At 47.4% G+C, this 18,669-nt stretch overlaps 2 protein-coding genes across 6 annotated transcripts in view; one reads left to right on the forward strand and one right to left on the reverse strand.

Annotated features, from left to right (window-relative positions):
* Positions 1 to 18,669, forward strand: part of SLC22A23 (solute carrier family 22 member 23) — a 182,934-nt gene that overhangs the window by 157,778 nt on the left and 6,487 nt on the right. For 2 of the 3 annotated variants that reach the window (XR_012497347.2, XM_019752356.3), the window contains exons 6-10: positions 2,255 to 2,357; positions 5,046 to 5,278; positions 7,005 to 7,037; positions 7,163 to 7,186; positions 8,252 to 8,375. Coding sequence is in view for 2 of the 3 variants with exons in the window: in XM_019752356.3 (XP_019607915.3) it covers positions 2,255 to 2,357; positions 5,046 to 5,278; positions 7,005 to 7,037; positions 7,163 to 7,186; positions 8,252 to 8,375 (517 nt within the window). In the remaining variant the exon portion in view is untranslated. The remainder of the gene's footprint in view (positions 1 to 2,254; positions 2,358 to 5,045; positions 5,279 to 7,004; positions 7,038 to 7,162; positions 7,187 to 8,251; positions 8,376 to 18,669) is intronic. The other variant, XM_074335281.2, reaches the window with a different exon arrangement.
* Positions 1 to 18,669, reverse strand: part of PSMG4 (proteasome assembly chaperone 4) — an 82,962-nt gene that overhangs the window by 48,699 nt on the left and 15,594 nt on the right. The window contains exon 3 of one of the 3 annotated variants that reach the window (XM_074335285.2): positions 13,735 to 14,919. The exons of the other annotated variants lie outside the window; for them this stretch is intronic. Within the exon in view, the coding sequence (XP_074191386.1) occupies positions 14,690 to 14,919 (230 nt within the window). The 3' untranslated portion in view covers positions 13,735 to 14,689. Of the gene's footprint in view, positions 1 to 13,734; positions 14,920 to 18,669 lie in introns of those variants that run through there. 3 annotated transcript variants of the gene reach the window in all.

The raw sequence follows: 18,669 nt of genomic DNA on the forward strand, positions 1-18,669 counted from the left end.
CATTTAGAATAATGCAGTTACCTCTGTAGACTACAGTCAATTCTTTAGACTTGGAGCTATAGAGTTTAATGCTATAAAAAAACAAAAAATCCTCAGGTCATAATTACAGTTGTTGTAGCTTCATCACCATCTATTTAATATACAATAATGTATTACAAGTTAAGTTTGCAAAAAAAACAACCTTTAAACTTATATAAACATGCTAATGGACATTTAAATTTTCTTCTTGTAAGATTTCCATGGTGAGCAAGTGTAGCTTGATTCCTGATAAGTTTTACAAAACTGAAGCTACCTAGACATTGGATCCAACATTGTCTATTAACCGTAATATTTCTGTGCTCTTTAAAAGTTTTTAAAATTTTTAACCATAGGAAAAGTATGTCTGTAAATAAATTAGCCTATTTTTACAAAGGGGAACATAAAGATTAGGAAAAACTCACCAGAGATTTGTGGACAGATAGCGACAAAATGCCAGCCGTCTGGCTTTTGTACAGACCTCAATCTTTGCACCTAAATATGGTAAGGGAGAAAGTTCTAGAAACTCAGGTGGCATAGTATCCCTCAGATGCAGGAAAGAGTTTTCCTTTTCCTTTCTATGCTCCAACTGTTGATACTGATTCCCCCCAAAAAAATAAAATTTATAAAAAAAACCCTCCTAAACCCTTATAGTTAAGGAACATCTTTTTCTTCAAACTGCAAGTGATAAGGTTTGTGACCCTCCTACCATTAGATGGCAGGAAGGAGACAGAAGAGGAAAGAAGTAAGATGGGGCAGGTGGCTGGGGGCGGGGGCGTTTGGGGGGTACAGGGGTTATGGTTGGAGCGGGCATACTTCAGAGACACCGTCTCCTGAGGGAGCTGCCACTCCTGGGTTGCTCCTGAGGTGATCATATTTCCTGCCAGCACTGAAGGCTTTCTAAGTAGACTGGGGCCTTTTCACCCCCACTGCTGTTTCTTTTTTATTATTATTATGAAACTTTTTTTGGAATAAATTTAGGTTTACAGAAAAGTTGCAAAGATAGTACAGAATTTCTGAATTCCCCCGACTCAGTCTCCTCCCTTGTTAACATCTGATATTACCATGGTAGTTGTCACAACTGAGAAACTGTCATTGATACACTACTGTTAACCAAGCTCAACCCTTTATCTGGATGCCACCATCCTTTCCATTAAACTCTTCCTGCTCCAGGATCCATCCAGGATGACATTTGTCCCATCTCCCCAACCCCCTCTGGTCTGTGACAGTTCCTCAGTCTTTCCTTGTTTTCATGGCTTTAACAGTGTACTGGCTACCCATCCAATTGGTTAAGTCTCCTTTTTCTTTTTTAGCTCCTGACAAAGGAATTATTCCCCAAGGACATGCCTGGTTAAAAGAGCGGGGTGGGCCTGGGAGCCTGAATGTCTGGTTTTTCTCCTCACAGATCCATGGGGAGATCCTGAAGGTCTGGGCATTGTCTGTTCTGACCTTCCCTGTTAAATTGCTAAGTCAGCACCAGGACCTCAGCAAACTCATTGACACCGTCAGAGTCTGTTCAGAATGCCTTTTGGAGCAAGTCTGAGCCTCACAAAAAACTCTGTCTCATAATTTTGTAGTTGGTCACATCACTTTGAGCCAAAACGTCATCTGTCTTCTCCAGCTCCCAAAGACTTTGACCACCGTTAACTAAGACACATATGTGGATATGTGCATATATGTGTGTATACACTTATAAGCACACATGTTCCTTCATTTATGTATTTCTCTTTTGAAGATACATGCACTCAACAGGCAGCTTCAGAAGAAGCAGCTACAGCCATCATATGTTCTGCCCACAAAGTTAAGGAGCATATCAGCGTGTGCTTCTCCCAGCCTCTGAGCAGTGGGAGATTGAGACAGATCAGACTCTATAAGGAAACAAACCACTGTTCTGATGTGCCCAGAACCTAATTAGTGCTCAGTAATCTAGAACATCATCATTTGGCCAGAGTGGAATGAGCCTATGCTGATGGTTTATTTGTGTGTCCTGCCTGGTTCCCAAGAAAGGCTTTGCAATGGGGAGGTACTGCACACTGACAGCGTGCCATGGCTCCTTTCAGATCCCATGGGGAAATTGGAACTGCAAAGTTAGAGAATTTGTGAATGCACTTTCTACTCTTCAACCCCTGGCTTAAGGGGAGGGGGGTGGAACACCTCCCCCTCTCATGATGCCCGGATTTGTCGATGAGGCTGTCTGTCCAGGACTTGCCAAGAGGTCACAGCTTCTCTTTCCCTGCAGAGCTGGAGAAGGAGCTTTCCCGGAGACCCAAGAAGGTCTGTATCGTGAAAGTGGTGGGAACCAGGAACCTATGGAAGAACATCGTGGTCCTGTGTGTGAACTCGTGAGTCATCAGAGGGACATACCCAAGTCGAGGCCATGGTCAGGGAGGGGCCGGAAAAGAAAGCCACTAGAGGAGAAGCCAGCAGGGCCCCCCTCCTCCCCAGCTGGACTTTTAATTATGACCGTGCACAGTCCTCTGGCCTGCCCAGGGCTCCGCTCTTTGCTAAGGAGCCTTGGCTATGTCTGATAAGCCTGTCAGAGCTTCCTAACCAGTGGTCTGAAGGTTACAAGTGCTGGAGGATATGCACCCCACCCCCACCTCAGGATAGTTAGTACCCTAGCCAGCCACCCCCAGCCCAGTAGGCAGGCATCTTACACTGTGTGCTGCACAGGCCGGGAGCCCTGACCTAGTCCACACAGACATGTGTCCTTAGGACTGTCAGAGAGCAGGTTCACATCCATGGAAATCCTGTGTCACCGTGTGCCTTCCAGTGAATGCACCTCCTTCAGAGGCACAATGGGTAGGGGACTCTAAGTTGGAATTTTCAGGCACTGGCACAGGAGCGGGGATTCGAGACCAGTGGGGCCCTGGCTGTCTCCTCAGCCAGGCTGCTCAGTGGCCTTGCTCCCACTTGGAGCCGGCGCCTACAGCCCAGTCCTGGTCAGAGGCCCAGACTCCAAGGCAACTGCAGGTTGTGGTGGGCCAGCCTGAACCCCCCAGAGTGAAACCCAGATGTGCTCTAAGAGACACGTTGTCCACATCTAGCCCTACTGCCAGTTTTGGACCCTGTATCCCCCAGTCACTCACACAGTGTCCTGACAGCTCATTCCAGGCTCATTGTGTACCTAGAAGGTATTTCCTGTTGACTCATAGCTCAGTAACCCTGTCCTTTCCTGACCACACAAGGTGGGCCCTCATTCAGGGTTAGAGGTCATCTGAGGGATTAACTCTCATTCAGGGCTAGAGCTCATATAGGCAAGTGGGGAGGGTTAACTCATTTGGGGTTAGAGGCCATGGGGGGAGAGGGATTTGTACTCATTCATGAAAGGTCTCAAGACTGTTGTCAGATAAAGGGAGAGGTACAGGATTAAGTCTGGACCCACCATTCCTCACAGTTATTTTATCAACTGAGCTCCATTTAATCAGTTCTTGATATTGGGGTTCCAGATCAAATCTGGGGAAGGATACAAAAGGTTCTACAGACAAAATGGTGGGATAGCTCAGACCTAATTTATGCCCTTCCTTGTCCTACAGCTGAGGAGACCAAGGCCCAAGCAAGGGAATGACCAGCCATGGCTCGTTGGTCAGGGCCGAGACTTTAGGCCTTACCCTCCCGGCCCAGAGTTGGCTCTGGGCACAGCCACCATACTGCTGTCCAGTCTTGAGCAGATACTGGCTAGACCAATAGGGCCATTGAGAATGGAGTGACTTCTCCAAGTTTTATTTTGAAAAAACACAAATTGTGACAGACAAGATGACGTTTCCATTTTAATGATTCTTATTGTGGGGGAGGGAGGAATCCATCTCTCCAGCTTTGTTATCTTAAAATTACCTTTTGTGGTCTAGCATAACAAAAAAATGGACAATTTCCCTGAGACATCAGTAGGCCTGGAAGAAGAGACAGTCATCCAGGATCCTAGGAGGCTAACCAAAGCAATTGCTGGATTATAAGAGGATGATACATACATGGGAGCTGGGTCCTTGGCTATTTCCCAAGTGGAAATGTATTCGTTTGGCAAAGGGCAGCTTCCTACTGCGGTGGATGGGAGTCTGTTGCAGTTGACCTTGATGCATTCTCAAGGTTTGATAAAAGCATGCAAGAGTCGTTGGGAAAGAAAGGAAGTTTTAGCTCTAGGATGGATGCTGAGCACCGATGTAATGAATGGGTTCTCACAGCACGGTGGGCGTTTCACACACAGCCATGTCCGAAAGAGCCCTCAGAGCCCTGGCGACAGCCCCCATGGTGTGCCTCGTCGCTGCTGCGGCCTCCCTGGGCATGCATATTTATGCCTGTTTCCCAGAGTGTACATCTGTCTATAGCAATTGGGACACCAAGCAGGTCTCTGTGATCCTGTGGGGGCAGTAAAGAGGTTTGACCCAGAAGTGGAGGGAAACAGTGGGAAATTAAGAATGGAAACAAAAGTCTCCTGACTTCCTCCTGGCTTCTTCAGGGTGACTTTGTCAAGCAGCAGCAGGAAAGGGTTGAATAGGTAACTCTGGATGGACACCCAGGTTTCCACAACTCTTGAGCGCCGAAGAAAGAGGCAGAGACGCACGTGGACAGTGTGTTTTAAAAGTTGTCACTTGGCAGCTGAGTAACCTTGTGCAAACTGCTTACCCGCCCTGAGCCTGTTTGTCCACCTGTGAAGTGGGTCTGACAGTAGCTCTGACGGTATCCATGTGGGATTAAATGAGTTGACACGCGGGGAGCACTTTGTCTTACATGTGGGGTCCCCATGAAAGGTGCTGTTTGAACAGAAGGTCTCACTGTTTTTATGCTCATATCTTTCTACCAAAGCCACGGCAGGGAGAGTGAACATATACCTCCATGAGCGGGCACGCTCCTGTTACGTCTCTGAAGTCCTCTCTGCATTTCACTCTGTTGTACATTCATTTATGCATGCTTTCAATTACATGTGGAGTCGCTTGTATATTTTCTGGTTATTGGACACAGTGACCTCCTGGGGATGGTGTGGTCCCTTGCGTCTCTGCACACCCCACACGGCCCTCTTGGTGTGTCTCCCGCAGGCTGACAGGGTACGGGATCCACCATTGCTTCGCCAGGAGCATGATGGGCCATGAGGTTAAGGTGCCGCTGCTGGAGAACTTCTATGCTGACTATTATACCATGGCCAGCATTGCCCTGGCATCCTGCCTGGCCATGTGCGTGGTGGTCAGATTTCTGGGGCGCCGGGGAGGGCTGCTGCTCTTCATGATCCTCACTGCCCTGGCCTCGCTCCTGCAACTCGGGCTCCTCAACCGTGAGTGGGGCAAGGCTGGGTGTGGGGGTGGTGGTGGGGGGGGTCTGGCATGAAACAAAGGGTGTTTGAAAGGGCTGGGGAGACTTGACAATAGTTTTCAGTGACCTGTTATTCCAAAATCAACAGTTTGGGAAGAACAGATTTAATTGGAATGTGTACAATGACTGCCTTTCTTCCCCCTTCCCCATCCTAATCCTCAGGCTCCAACTCAGAGCCTTCCTGGCTGCACCATGACTCAGGGCACATGAGGCCCTCGGGATCCTGGGGGACGTGGCCTCACTAATGGCCAGTCTGCCTCTTTATGATACATCACACGACAAAGAACTCTTATTTTTCCTGGGAAAATAAGGGGGAAATAAATACATTTTGACTTTCTTGCATTGGGACACTGCTTTTCAGTAGATGTTCCCAAGTTCATCAGCTTGTCTTTGGACTAAAGAATTTCACATTAAATGTTTAAAATAATTTAAAGAAAAGCTAAGCAATTCATGTAGCCCCTCCAGCTATAATAGGCAAACTCAGGACAGTACCTCGTGAACAAACACCCACCTCTGTGCATGGAAAAAGCAGCGGGCATCTCTCTGACCTGCCCACAGGGACACATGAATGAGCAGGGCAGCTGAGCCCTCCTCTTACCCAGGCACAGTCCTCCCAGGGTAAGTTGGGACACTGCGGGGACACAGATGCCGCTCATTAATTGTTCTCTCCTTCACAAGGAGAGCGAACTCGACTTGTGGGGATTGGGCTCACTGACCGTCCAGTGACACCATACGTAAGAGCTACTGAGAAAACAAAAAGACTTCTAGTATTTCAGGTTTCCTAGTTGTGTCTGAGGTGCAAGAGTCAGTATCCAAAACAGAAGGAAGAGAAAGAAAAGACTCACAACTTTCTCAGCCTTATTGTACAAACTGGATTATAGAATAGCCGGTTTCAACCTCAGGACCCATCTTTCTGACTTGGGCAGGTTCTCATGCATTCTACATCTTGCTGGGAGACTGGTCTTTGTTTCAGCTGTGACTGACAAGGAAACTAATAAGCGGTGTCTGTCTCCCAACCATCGTTTCACCCTCCCCTCCCCCCGTCCCCACCCCCAACCCCCGCACCTCCGTCCCCTCACACACACACCCGACCCCCCGTCCCCCAGGTGAGGCCTCTGTGAGCTCACGCAGTTCAAGTGGACATGCAGGGGAGCAGCAGCCCCTGGGAGTGTACAGTGTTCTTTGTCACCAAGCAGGAATGCCACAGGAACTTTATGCAAAGGACAAGTAGCTGTGAGGATCAGAGCTGGGAGCACAAGAAATGTCGCCTGGCGAATCTGTCCCCACAGCACTCACAGCACTCATGCTCCCTTGAGCACAGACCAGCCGTGAATAATTTTATACACAATGAAATTAACCCTTTGGCTTGAGGTCAGGGAGGTGTGCTAGACTTTTTCTGAAGAGCTCAGTTTTCTCACCATGATCTGAAGCCAGTAGGGCTTTAGCTGCCCTTCAGAACACAAAGAGCTTTGTTTAGTCAAGTGCTAATTCCAGTGCCCTGGGACTGTCCCCAAAGATTTTCTCCCTCTCTCTGGCACTCTGGCCCCAGACCTGGAAGGGAATGCACTGAGAAACAAGTCGCATGGAAACATGCAGTAGTCACTTTATACCTAATGTGCTTTCTTTCTCCCTCTTTTCCCACTTTCTTCATCCTCATCCGTGTGGGTGCCACCATCTCCTTGGCCCAGTGATTGGAAAATACAGCCAGCAACCAGGCTCAGGTGAGCCCCAAATGCTCATGCATGCGTGTCATCTTTGTATTGCATCAAAATGGGCATTTTCATAAACACTCACGGACCTGTGATTTCCCTCCCTCTCTTTCTTCTCCTCCCCATTATCCTCCAAGAGTTGCAGATGAAGTTGGCCGTAGGTTGGACACTATAAGCATACATTTGTGTTCTCTACCCCGTCTTGCCTCTAGAGAGCGGCTCATTCCCGTTCGCACCCAGCTTGCACGCATGCCCTCGCCTCTTCCCCTGGCACCAGAACCAGCAGTCCGCACAGGCCCTTGGCTGCTGCCCACACAATGATGCACTTTGTCTTATGGACAGTGCCTGGGCGAGATCAGAAAGCCTGCGAAGTGTTGGAGGCCCAGCTGACCATGCTGCCAGGGGAAGCTGCTGTCCCCTTGTGAATCATGCAAGCCTGCTGCTCTCCACCATGGGGATGGCAGAGCTGCTTCCATGTACCTCAGTGCTACTGTCACGTGTGCCTGGCCTGACCCCAGCCTATGCCACCAAGGCCTTCCACAGTGAGAGCCCTGAGGTCCTGCTGCAGCCTTGCAGGAACCTGAACTGTGCTCTAAATGTATGACCCCAACAGCATGCCGTTGCCCTGCGCTACACACCACCTTGGCGTGAGGTCAGACTCTGGTGCCATTTGCAAGATGCTTGGGTTGGTTGAGCCCCTTTCCCTCCAGGCCCACAAATTCTCCTATTTGGGTTATTTGAGTTTTTGTTCCCTTAAATCAAGCTTAAAATACCCTGTCCTGTGCATTGGGCTGGGCAAACCTGAGGCCCGAATAGCCAGGGCTCTCTGAAAAGCAGAGACCTTTCTCTGGAGCCAACATCGAAGGCTGGAACAGGAGACCACCAGCCTTCCTTCCTGCCAGGCTAGCTTATGGCCTAAGGAATTCTGGCAAAGTCAGTGTGTGCTCCAGCTTTCAAGACCCACAAGGGACTCGCAGGAACCCGGGCAAAGTCTTCTGCCAAAAGGGTCTGACCTTCTATGCCTGGAGGTTTTCCTCCATCTCCAGATGGAGCTGAGCAGCCTGGTCTGCACCTGAAACTGGAGGGAGGGGTGAGGGCATACCATTCGCATGCTCCCAGGCCTCCGGCCTCCCGTCCCCCCTGCTCTCTCCACCCTGGCCCTTACTAGCTTCCTTTCCCCTTCCCTTCTGCCCACCCCTCACCATCCCCTTCTGATTCTCCTTCAGGTATGAGTGACAGTGTCAAGGACAAATTCTCCATCACATTTTCCATCGTGGGCATGTTTGCCTCCCATGCGGTGGGAAGCCTCAGTGTGTTCTTCTGTGCAGAGATCACCCCCACGGTGATAAGGTACGTAATGGGAGATGCCCCACAGGATGTATTCTTAGGACCCAGGGAGGGCTGCCTGTTTATTATTCACCAGGCTCCTGGTGAATTAACCAATATCAGCTTTGTTCTGCCCTGGCCTCTGGAAAAGGGTGATGCATGTGCTAAGCATATAAGTTTCAGGATGGGGTGCTCCACCCTGCCCCTGAGGCAACTGAGAATCAGGTAAGAACTCCTCCCTGGGTCCTGTCCAGGCAGTAGCCAGAGGAATGGGGGGGGGGGGGGTGCAGGGAACTTTTTGGAGGACAGGAAACACAGCAGTGATTGGAAAAGGAGAAAAATCCGTAGATAACTTACACCCATACTTCACCTAAAATCAAATGCTATCAACTCTTCTAAGAGGCCTCAATTTGAAAAATCTATTTCAAAATAAAAACTGAAGTAGAAAGGACCTTATTTTTTTTACTGGCTTGAAAAATTGATGTCACTAGTCCAAAGAAAGGCTTCATAGAGAGAGCCCCGGAAGTTGAATCTTTGGTATACGGAACGCCTGTGTATCATGCACCTGCTGTGTGCGGGCAGCAGGCCCAGGGATCAGGGCAGTGCAGACACAGCCCTGATGGTCTGTGGTTAGCTCATGCTTTCCTGAAACGTGGTGTCAACTTGTGCTTAGCTGCTTTTGTTTTGGTCCTTTCTGATCCTGTCCCTGGGTAGTGGTCAGCGGGCACTCACACCACTTGATGTTACTAAGATTATAGCATAATAAAGGGTTTGCCTTTATTTAAAAAGGTGCCACTTCCCTGCAAAGTCCTATCGTTTTCCTGTAATTACTGTGTATGATTTACAGCAGAGTTCCTCTTGATTTACTTTGAACTTTGTATGAGAATATCATTAGCATTTCTAACACATGCTTTTTTCAAATATAAATTGTGAATATGGACAATTATTCAGCTGTGAGATAAAACCCACAAGTCAGCATGACAACACCCTTTCCACCCTTACTTTCCCAGATGGGAAAACAAGTAGAGGCCAATACAGTTCAAGATAGGATATGTGCAGACTAATTATTTCAGCCCTGAGGCTGCTGGGAAGGACTCTGGGAGAAGGCAGGTAGGTTCATAGACTCTCTCCCTTCCCACATTTCCAGTAGTCTTGCCGACAATAGAATTTTCACATGACCTCATTTTGATTCATTCACCTGGAGTTTTACAATACATGCCAAGCCTGAAGATTCCTCAGTACCTGTGGAATAAAATGCCAAGGAATTGTATATTTAAGAAAAAAGCAATTAAATGGCAAGTAATTCATCCTGTCCAACCCTCTGCCTAAGCCAAAGTGAAGAAGAGTCGAGCCTGAAGCTTATTTTATGCTAGAAATTGTATAATACGTTCGGCAGACAGCAGGGCTCCCTCTGTCTTTTCTTTACCTAGTTAAACTTCCTTTACAAAAGATTACTGCAGAGGATTCTTTCAACAGAGCAGAAGTCAAGTTTAGACCTCTGACTTTCCGCTGCCCTCTCCCAGCCTTTGTGTGATTATGGATATTTCTCTGGGGGTGGCCACCCCTTCACTCCGGTAGTGAGTAGACCTTGTTATTCATTGTGAGATTTTGCTTAAGAAGCTAAACTGAAGGAAATGCAGTATCCTTTTCCTCTTTGATGCAAACCTGGAAAGATGATTTGGGGATAGAAATTCAACAAATTATGTTCTCAGCTTCAGCTTGCCAAGATGACGAACTAGAAAAATACTGGCCCCTCGGTGATGTTTTTGTACTTGTAGAGAATGAAAGGAAATTCAGTCCAAAGGTGGAGAGGGAGGTGATGGAGGGGGTGTCTACCGGCCAGGATGGAAGAATTTCTGGTGTTACTGATGACCCACTCTTCACACCGTTTCCTTCAGAAAGCCATCTCTTCTAACATATGCACTCAGGGACAGTTCCCCCAGAGCATCTGGGACAGGAGTGGCTTTCTTACCCGCCCCCACACTTCACACCGATAAACCCAGGGTAGCTCGGATGGGCAACTTGCGGTCTGTGAGCATCATTTTTCTTAATACAAAACTAGCTTTTTTCTAAACACACCTTCCGAACAAGAACAGTAGTACAGGTTAAGCTGCCAGGATTGATGACTCACAAATAGTAGGATAAGAACCTTCCTGCACAAAAACTTGCAGCACTTCATTGTCCAAGAATGACAGTGACTCACAAGAGTCCTAATTAATGAATTCATACTGTTTTGTGAGATTCCATCCAGACTTTCTAGTGCAGAGAAGCGTTTCCCTCCTACGCAGGCCCATCCAGGTGCTGTTCATGTATCATCAGCCGAGGCAACAGGTTCTTCTCAGATTTGCTTCTCAGGCTTCAGGGGTGGGGTAACTGCAGGCGGGTTGGGAAAGACCCCGGGTCTGCGGCACTCTCTCCCCTTTGGCTTGGACAGAAGTGGCCGGGGGTCGGGATTGATCCAGATCCAGTTGGCAGGTCATCTTTTCTATGCAGTGTCCACCTGGAAGCTGCAGGTGGGAGCCCCTCAGGCCTTCACTGTCTTCTTGTCCCCTCACAAAGGCTTCGGGTAAGAGAGGAGGCAGGTGCTGGTGACAATAAGCCTGCTTCATTTCCCCACAATTCCTCACAGCTTCCCTCAGAACTCTGGGCCTTAGCTGTGAATCCCCCACTCTGTCTGAGCTCATCTGCAGGCTGCCTCTTAGTCCCTTCTCCTGCACTGCTTCCCCTCAGGCCGTCCCACCCCTTTCTTCTAGAAAGGGTTCTTGGAACATGCCTTCTCTGGAAACTTCCTTCTGACTAACTCATCTCTGTTCCCACCTCAGGACTAACTCCAGTCCTGTTCTAAGGTTGCCTCAAGAACAGGCACCAAGGGCAAAGATGGCCTATGTTTAACATGACATCTGGAATCTGTTTAACTTATTTTAAAACTTATGTCTTAAAAATATACATGTATATAATGTTATAACAGACGCTCAGTGAGTGACCTGAAGCCAAGGAGATAAAGCACACATGCTCAAAGTTGAATAGTAGGATGAGAGGCAAAGTGCAGAGGATGTGACCTGCAGCCTAAGATTCGGGTCTTTAACACGGAGGAAAGACCGGGCTGGGGTGGCGTGTGGTCCCAGGGGCCACTCTGCCCTAAAAGGAGACTACTTGTGACCACCTTATCAGGCGGTCATGATGGGGGAAGAGAAAGTGTATATAATGGTCTGGCCTCACTAAATGAAAACTGATTTTGTGCACTATTAGCCCTGCCTGAATATTTTTGACAGTTATTTTTATTTCTCTAAAAATTGACACAAATATTTGTTCATTCTTGACTTCACAAAAATCTAGTAAAGACAAACTAAGTAATATAAAAGAGGAAGTGAAAAATGGGAGATGTGTTTAAATGCTGGGATTCACATGTATAAGCCGAATGTGAGAAAATTAATTCATTTGCTACTTTCAGTAAATTTCCTTGTATTTGAGTCTTTCTAGCCTTAAAGTAATTTAGAAATTCTTACTAGTAAAATAAAGATATCCTGTGGATGTTCAAATTTTTGTGCTCCGAAAGCAGAGGTAAAGCTTGCCCCTCCTCTGTTACCTTTTATCTGTAAATTGAGGCTGCCTACTGTGCTGGTATTTAAACATGGGCATATGCTGCCCTCTACTGACAACCTAGAGAAAAGCAGAAAAGTGCACAAAATTCAGCTTTTGGGGGGAAGAAAATGAAGCTATCACCTTAAAACCAAGCATTTAATGATCCCGTTCTCTAAACTGAGATTGCAACAAGAAAACGCAAAGCCAAAAATGGCAAACCATACCAAATTCTGCCAAAATTGTCTCTAATCTTACTGAATAATTTTAAGGTATCTTTGATAGAAAACCAAACAGAAAATTGCTTTCATGGAAAAAAATATATAGATATATTGCACATTATATATACCTGTGTATATGTGTACTTATATATATATATATGTAGGTACTTTTTTAATGATCCATCTAATGCTGCCAAAAATCAAATATATTTCATTTCATTTGATATGATTTATTAACATATCGATATGATATAGTTCATTTGTCATGATGAAGGGAGACTTGTCCAGTACTGAGCACTGTTCCTTTAACCATGAATCTGTGTTCACCTTTCCTTGTGGGGCTGTGCATTCTACCTTCCTGCATATTAACCCATATGTGGTCTTTACATGCACTGAGCAGGGTAAGTCTCTCTCACTGTTTGTCAGTGGCATCCACACTGAGTGGCAAGGTCAGGTGGAAACCTGGGAGGTTTCAGAGAAAATGATGTCTTATTGGTATCAAAGGCCCAGTGAAATGCATCCATTATCCCTGGCATCTGATATGTCCCTCGCAACATCCTGTGGCTTTCTGAAGTAGCCGGAACTATCAAAAAGACTAAGTGGCTATTTTAGGTGTTCGTATTATTCATCTTACAGATGGAGTCACTCCTTGACCTTGAAGGATTCATAGACTAATAAGGATGGTAGTAAGCATATATACAAACACTAACAGAAAGGTGTAGAGTGTCTTTAAAAGGTTGTCCGGAACCCTCTGACTGGGAAAGGGGTATCTGGAGGACACTCCCCAAAACACTGCCGTTTCTCATTTGTGTCCCTTTAATGGCCCAGTAGCACAATGATGTGACTATTCCTATAGCACCTTCAGTCTCTCCCTTGGCAAGAGGCTTTCTAATACATAGTACCAATGACACATCACAGCCTGGGTGAGATGTGGCTGGCTGTTTTCCTCCATGGCTAAGGTTAGGGAATTCTATCACTCAATGAGTGTATTAGTTATCTATTGCTGTGTAACAAATTACCCCAAAGCTTAGTGGCTTCAAACAATGCATGCAGTTGTCTCACAGTTTCTGTGGGCAGGAGTCTGCATGGCCTAGCTGGGGCCTCAGCTTCAGGGTCTCCTACAAGCTGTAATCAACTGGGGTAGAATTAGTCTTCAAGCTCATTCAGTCATTAGCAGGTATCTTAGTCCATTCAAGCTGTTATGACAGAATACCATAGAATGGGTGTCTTATAAACAACAGAAAGTTATTTCTCACATTTCTGGAAGCGGGGAAGTCCAAAATCAAGATGTCAGCAAATATGGTGTCTGGTGAGGGCCTGCTTCCCAGTTCATAGACAGCAGTCTTCTTGCTGTGTCCTTACCTGATGGAAGGGGCAAGAGTTCTCTGGGGTCCCTTTTATAAGGGCACTAATCCTATTCATTAGGGCTCCATCCTTATGACCTCATCACCTTCCAAAGGCCCCACCTCCTAATACCATCACATTGGAGATTAGGAGTTCAACATATTGTTACCGGGAAATGATGTTGTACCTCAGTTCTTGTCTTCGTGAAGGAAAGACTTCAATCAAGAGACAGAATTTTGTGCAGTATGAACAGCACAAGTTTATTAGTAAAAGAGAATACATTCCGAGACATGGCACGGCCTGACCCAAGAGAGGGAAGCGGCCCCGCCTTACATTGCAGGAAGGCTTTTATTTCTGTGGGCAGAATTACCTCCCCCTCTTTCTTCTCTGGCATTTAACAATATATTTCTTTAATTTAGGGGCACATGTAAACACATCCCCTTGAGGTATGTGTAAACCTGGAATCCTGCTGGGCTAATAAGGTGTTGGTGGTCCTGAAAAGCAGGATGGGTTCCCCCCTTCTTTGACTTTTATCCACATCTCTTTGATTTAGAGATATGTGTAAGCCTGGAGACCTGCTGGGCAGCTTCCAGGGGTCTTGAGCCAAGTAGGAGCTGCAGCAAGGGGCTTTCTAACCGGGGCTGTCTCTCCTTCTCCTGCCCGTTTCTATCCATCTACCTACCCTACCAATATGAATTTAGGGGGACACAAACATTCAGACCATAACATCAGGATTCAGTTTCTCACTGGCAGTTAGACTGAGGGCCTTAGTTCCTTGTTGGCTGTTGACTGGAAGCCACCATAGTTCCTTGCCACGTAGACCTCAACAACGTAGCAGCCTGCTTCATCAAAGCCAGCAAGAGTATCTGCTAGAAATCACAGTGTTTTGTAACCTAATCATGGAGGGACGTCTCATTACCTTTGCTGTATTTTATTAGTAAAAAGTGAGTTACTAGGTCAGCCGATACTCAAGGTACTGGGTGTGAGCACTGGCTGGTGGGAATGATTAAGGCCGTTTTAGAAATCTTACTACCATGCTGAGTAAATACCCAGGCGCCAGGCCAGCTCTCAGCCAGTGCCTGGGTAGAGGCTAGGAATAGCTAACTGAGTCAGATCTGGCTCCTGCCCTTGAAAACCTCTTAAGTCTATTAGAGACACACAGACATGCAAACAGGAGTGAGTCTGGGCTATAACTCAAGTGTGCTGAGGATATGGTGGGAGCACCTGAGAGGGAAGGAGGGAAGGGCAGAGAGGCTGAGAGCACTTTGAAGCACGGCAGCCTATACTAGGATGCAGCCTGGGACCGGGAATTCCAGGGAGAGGATGCAGCGGGCAGAGGTCCAGAGGGGAGGCGCAGGCACAAAGGCACAGCACAGGGAGTGAGGCTTCATTCCAGATGATGCAATGAGCTGGAGCAGATGTCTCTGGAAGGGAGAGACGGATGGGCCTGAAGCAGCTTCCGGAGGCATTGTTTGCAGGGCGTGGTGGGGAGGAAGAGGAAGAAGGACCAAAGTGCTTCCAGCATCCTCTTGCAACCTTCAGGTCGCCATGCTATCGCTGGAGACTTTTGGCCCATAAGAAGTGCTCCTCCTTTTAGCCTCTTTCTGAGGCGGTGGGAATGTGCTATAACTGGATTGTGGTGATGACTGCACTAAAAGTTACTGAATTGTATACTAAAAATGGATGAATTTTATGGTGTGTAAATTATACCTCAATAAAGCTATTAAGAGAACCCCAAAACTGTTTTAGCTGTGGGGGCCTCCTGTTGACACAAATCTCCAAAGCTTCTAGTCTAGGGAGGCCACCCAGGCCTTACCTTTTCTTCCTGAGAACTCACACACTGTCTGGCTCCCCTCTGCCTGTCAACCCTGCTGCTCAGGTGGGGGTTTCTGCTCTTCTTTGCAGGTTCACCTCTCCAGGACCTTCTCGGGGCTTTCCTGTCACCAAGGAGGGGAGAGAGTCCCTGCCGTTGCTCCCTGCTGTCCTGCCACAACAGGCCCTCTGGCTGGCCAGTCCTGAATCAACAGGGTGACAGGGACAAGGGGCCCTCGGGCAGGGACGGCAGTCTTGGGGCTCCGTGGACAACTGTACCTGAGGGTCACTTTAAATCGGACATACAGTTCCATGGTAAAGAGTGCTTAGCACAGCCTTGCAAACATTTTTCTCAAATAAGCAAAATATAAGAATGACAATTGTGTGTACATGGGTGGCACAATGGGTGGTCTTTCCCCATTTTGTTATGTTTAATAACAAAAAAATAGAAGATACCTCTCTCCCCCTTTTCCCTCTCTCTAAATTAGGAATGGCCTTATATGTTTGCTGAGGGTGTTGCCTCAGGCACAGTGGGGAGGGGTTTCCTCACTTCCTTTGTGCTGGGAGAGGAGGTGAGAAGGTGAGGCTGAGGGGGAAGCAGTTCTCTGTTGTAGCCTGCAGCCTAAGGCCTGGGGCAGGGTTGGGAAACGGACAGTCTCACCAGGCACACTGCCCTAGGGACAAAGCCAGAGCCTGGGAGTCCATGACTTTGCTTTCCCAACCCCCTTCCAGTCTAACCAGTGACCAAGTCCTGATGGCTGCTAGTTCAGGCCCATCTGGGTCACATCCCGCTAACTGGGGTGTCTCCCTCAGGGATCCTCCTCCCATCCCCTCAGACTTTCTTTCCTCCCAGCTGACAAAGTGAACCTTCTAGAATACAGAGCCGATCATGCCACTCACTTGCTCCAAGTCCTTCAATGGCTCCCTTCTGCGTCCAGATAATGCAGTTCCTGAGGGCTCCCCCACTCCCTCCTGTCCTCTTGCCTTGCCCTTTGTCTTGCCCTTCCGGGGACCCTCTCCCCCACCACTCTTGGCCACAGAGTTCCTCACTCTCTCCTTCATTCCCTCCGTGAGGTTCTCGCACCCTGGCTCAGCTAAGCTCCCTGGGTGCTCCAAGCCCAGCTTCCCTGGACAGGTAACTCAGGAGTTCGCTGGCCTGGGTCGCATTCTGGCTTCACCACTGAGCAGCTTCCCCTCTGTCAGCTGCAGCGAGGATCATGAGACGGGGGTGAAAAGAGCACGGGAGCACTAGTGTACCAGGCTGGTACAGGAGGTGCTGAGTACAGGTTTGCTGTGGTTATTTCTCCAGTTGTCTATGCTCTCTTCCCCTTTTCTTTTGGCTCCACAGAGTAGAAATATCGATGCACTTCTAACTTCTTTCTTGCTGCATCAATATTAAATAAGTGACAAATTGCAGGAGGACAGTGGAGATCAGTGGATTGGTTCAGGGGTGGTGGAGTCTGGTGAGGGCAGGGGAGGAGCCTGACAGCAGGGCCTGAGCTGAGCACGTTCTTTGAGAAAAATGTTTGCAAGGCTGTGCTAAGCACTCTTTACCATGGAACTGTGTGTCCGATTTAAAGTGACCCTCAGGTACAGTTGTCCACGGAGCCCCAAGACCGCCGTCCCTGCCTGAGGGCCCCTTGTCCCTGTCACCCTGTTGATTCAGGACTGGCCAGCCAGAGGGCCTGTTGTGGCAGGACAGCAGGGAGCAACGGCAGGGACTCTCTCCCCTTCTTGGTGACAGGAAAGCCCCGAGAAGGTCCTGGAGAGGTGAACCTGCAAAGAAGAGCAGAAACCCCCACCTGAGCAGCAGGGTTGATAGGCAGAGGGGAGCCAGACAGTGTGTGAGTTCTCAGGAAGAAAAGGTAAGGCCTGGGTGGCCTCCCTAGACTAGAAGCTTTGGAGATTTGTGTCAACAGGAGGCCCCCACAGCTAAAACAGTTTTGGGGTTCTCTTAATAGCTTTATTGAGGTATAATTTACACACCATAAAATTCATCCATTTTTAGTATACAATTCAGTAACTTTTAGTGCAGTCATCACCACAATCCAGTTATAGCACATTCCCACCACCTCAGAAAGTTCCTCCATGGCTCTTTGCAGCCTGTTCCCACTCCCAGCACTAGGCAACTACTAATCTGCTTTATATTTCTATAGATTTGCCATCTTTTGGACATTTCCTATAAATGGAATCATACGATCACTTAACATAACATTTCTGAAATTCACATGTTCCTTTTCTTATCGCTGAACACTATCCCACTGTACATGACATTTTGTTTCTCCAGTCACCAGTTGATGGACATTTGAATTCCATCCAGTTTTTGGCTATTACAAATAATGTGACAATGAACATTTGCTGATAAGTTTTTTGGTTTTTTCTAAAGATTTTATTCGGGAAGGGGAACAGGACTTTATTGGGGAATCAGTGTGTACTTCCAGGACTTTTTTTTTTCCCCAAGTCAAGTTGTTGTTCTTTCAATCTTAGTTGTGGAGGGTGCTGTTCAGCTTCAAGTTGTTGTCCTTTCAGTCTTGGTTGTGGAGGGTGCAGCTCAGATCCAGGTCCAGTTGCCGTTGCTAGTTGCAGGGGGCACAGCCCACCATCCCTTGCGGGAGTCGAACCGGCAACCTTGTGGTTGAGAGCCCGTGCTCCAATCAACTGAGCCATCCAGGAGGCAGCTCATCTCAAGGTGCCGTGTTCAATCTTAGTTGCAGGGGGCACAGCCCACCATCCCTTGCGGGACTCAAGGAATCGAACTGGCAACCTTATGGTTGAGAGCCCACTGGCCCATGTGGGAATCGAACCGGCAGCCTTCGGAGTTAGGAGCACGGAGCTCTAACCGCCTGAGCCACTGGGCCGGCCCGATAAGTTTTTATATGGACATGTTTTCATATGTTTCATAGGAGTGGAATTGCTGGGTTACACAAAAGTTTATCTTTAACTTTTTAAGAAACTGCCAAGCTTTTCCACAGTGGATACACCATTTTTCTTTCCTACTAGCAATGTATGAGGGTTCTAATTCTCTGCATCCTCGTCAGCACTTGTTAGTGTCTTTTTTATTATAAGCATCCTAGTGTGTGTAAAATGGTATATCATGGTGGTTGTGATACGCATTTCTCTAATAAGTAATGATGTACATCTTCTTGTGTGCTTATTGGGTATTTCATAGTTTACATAGTTTCTCTAGAGAAATGTCTATTTAAATCTTTGGCCCATTTTTTTAAAATTGGGTTCTCTTCTTACTGAGAGTTCTTTATATATTCTGGATACAAGTCCTTTATCAGATACGCTTTGTAAGCATTTTCTTCCAGTATGGCCTGTCTTTTCATTTTCTTAAGAGTGTCTTTTAGAGAGCAGAACAT

The sequence above is a fragment of the Rhinolophus sinicus genome, chromosome 14 (assembly GCF_057876585.1).
Source record: "Rhinolophus sinicus isolate RSI-liver-muscle chromosome 14, RSI-T2T, whole genome shotgun sequence".
NCBI lineage: Eukaryota > Metazoa > Chordata > Mammalia > Chiroptera > Rhinolophidae > Rhinolophus > Rhinolophus sinicus.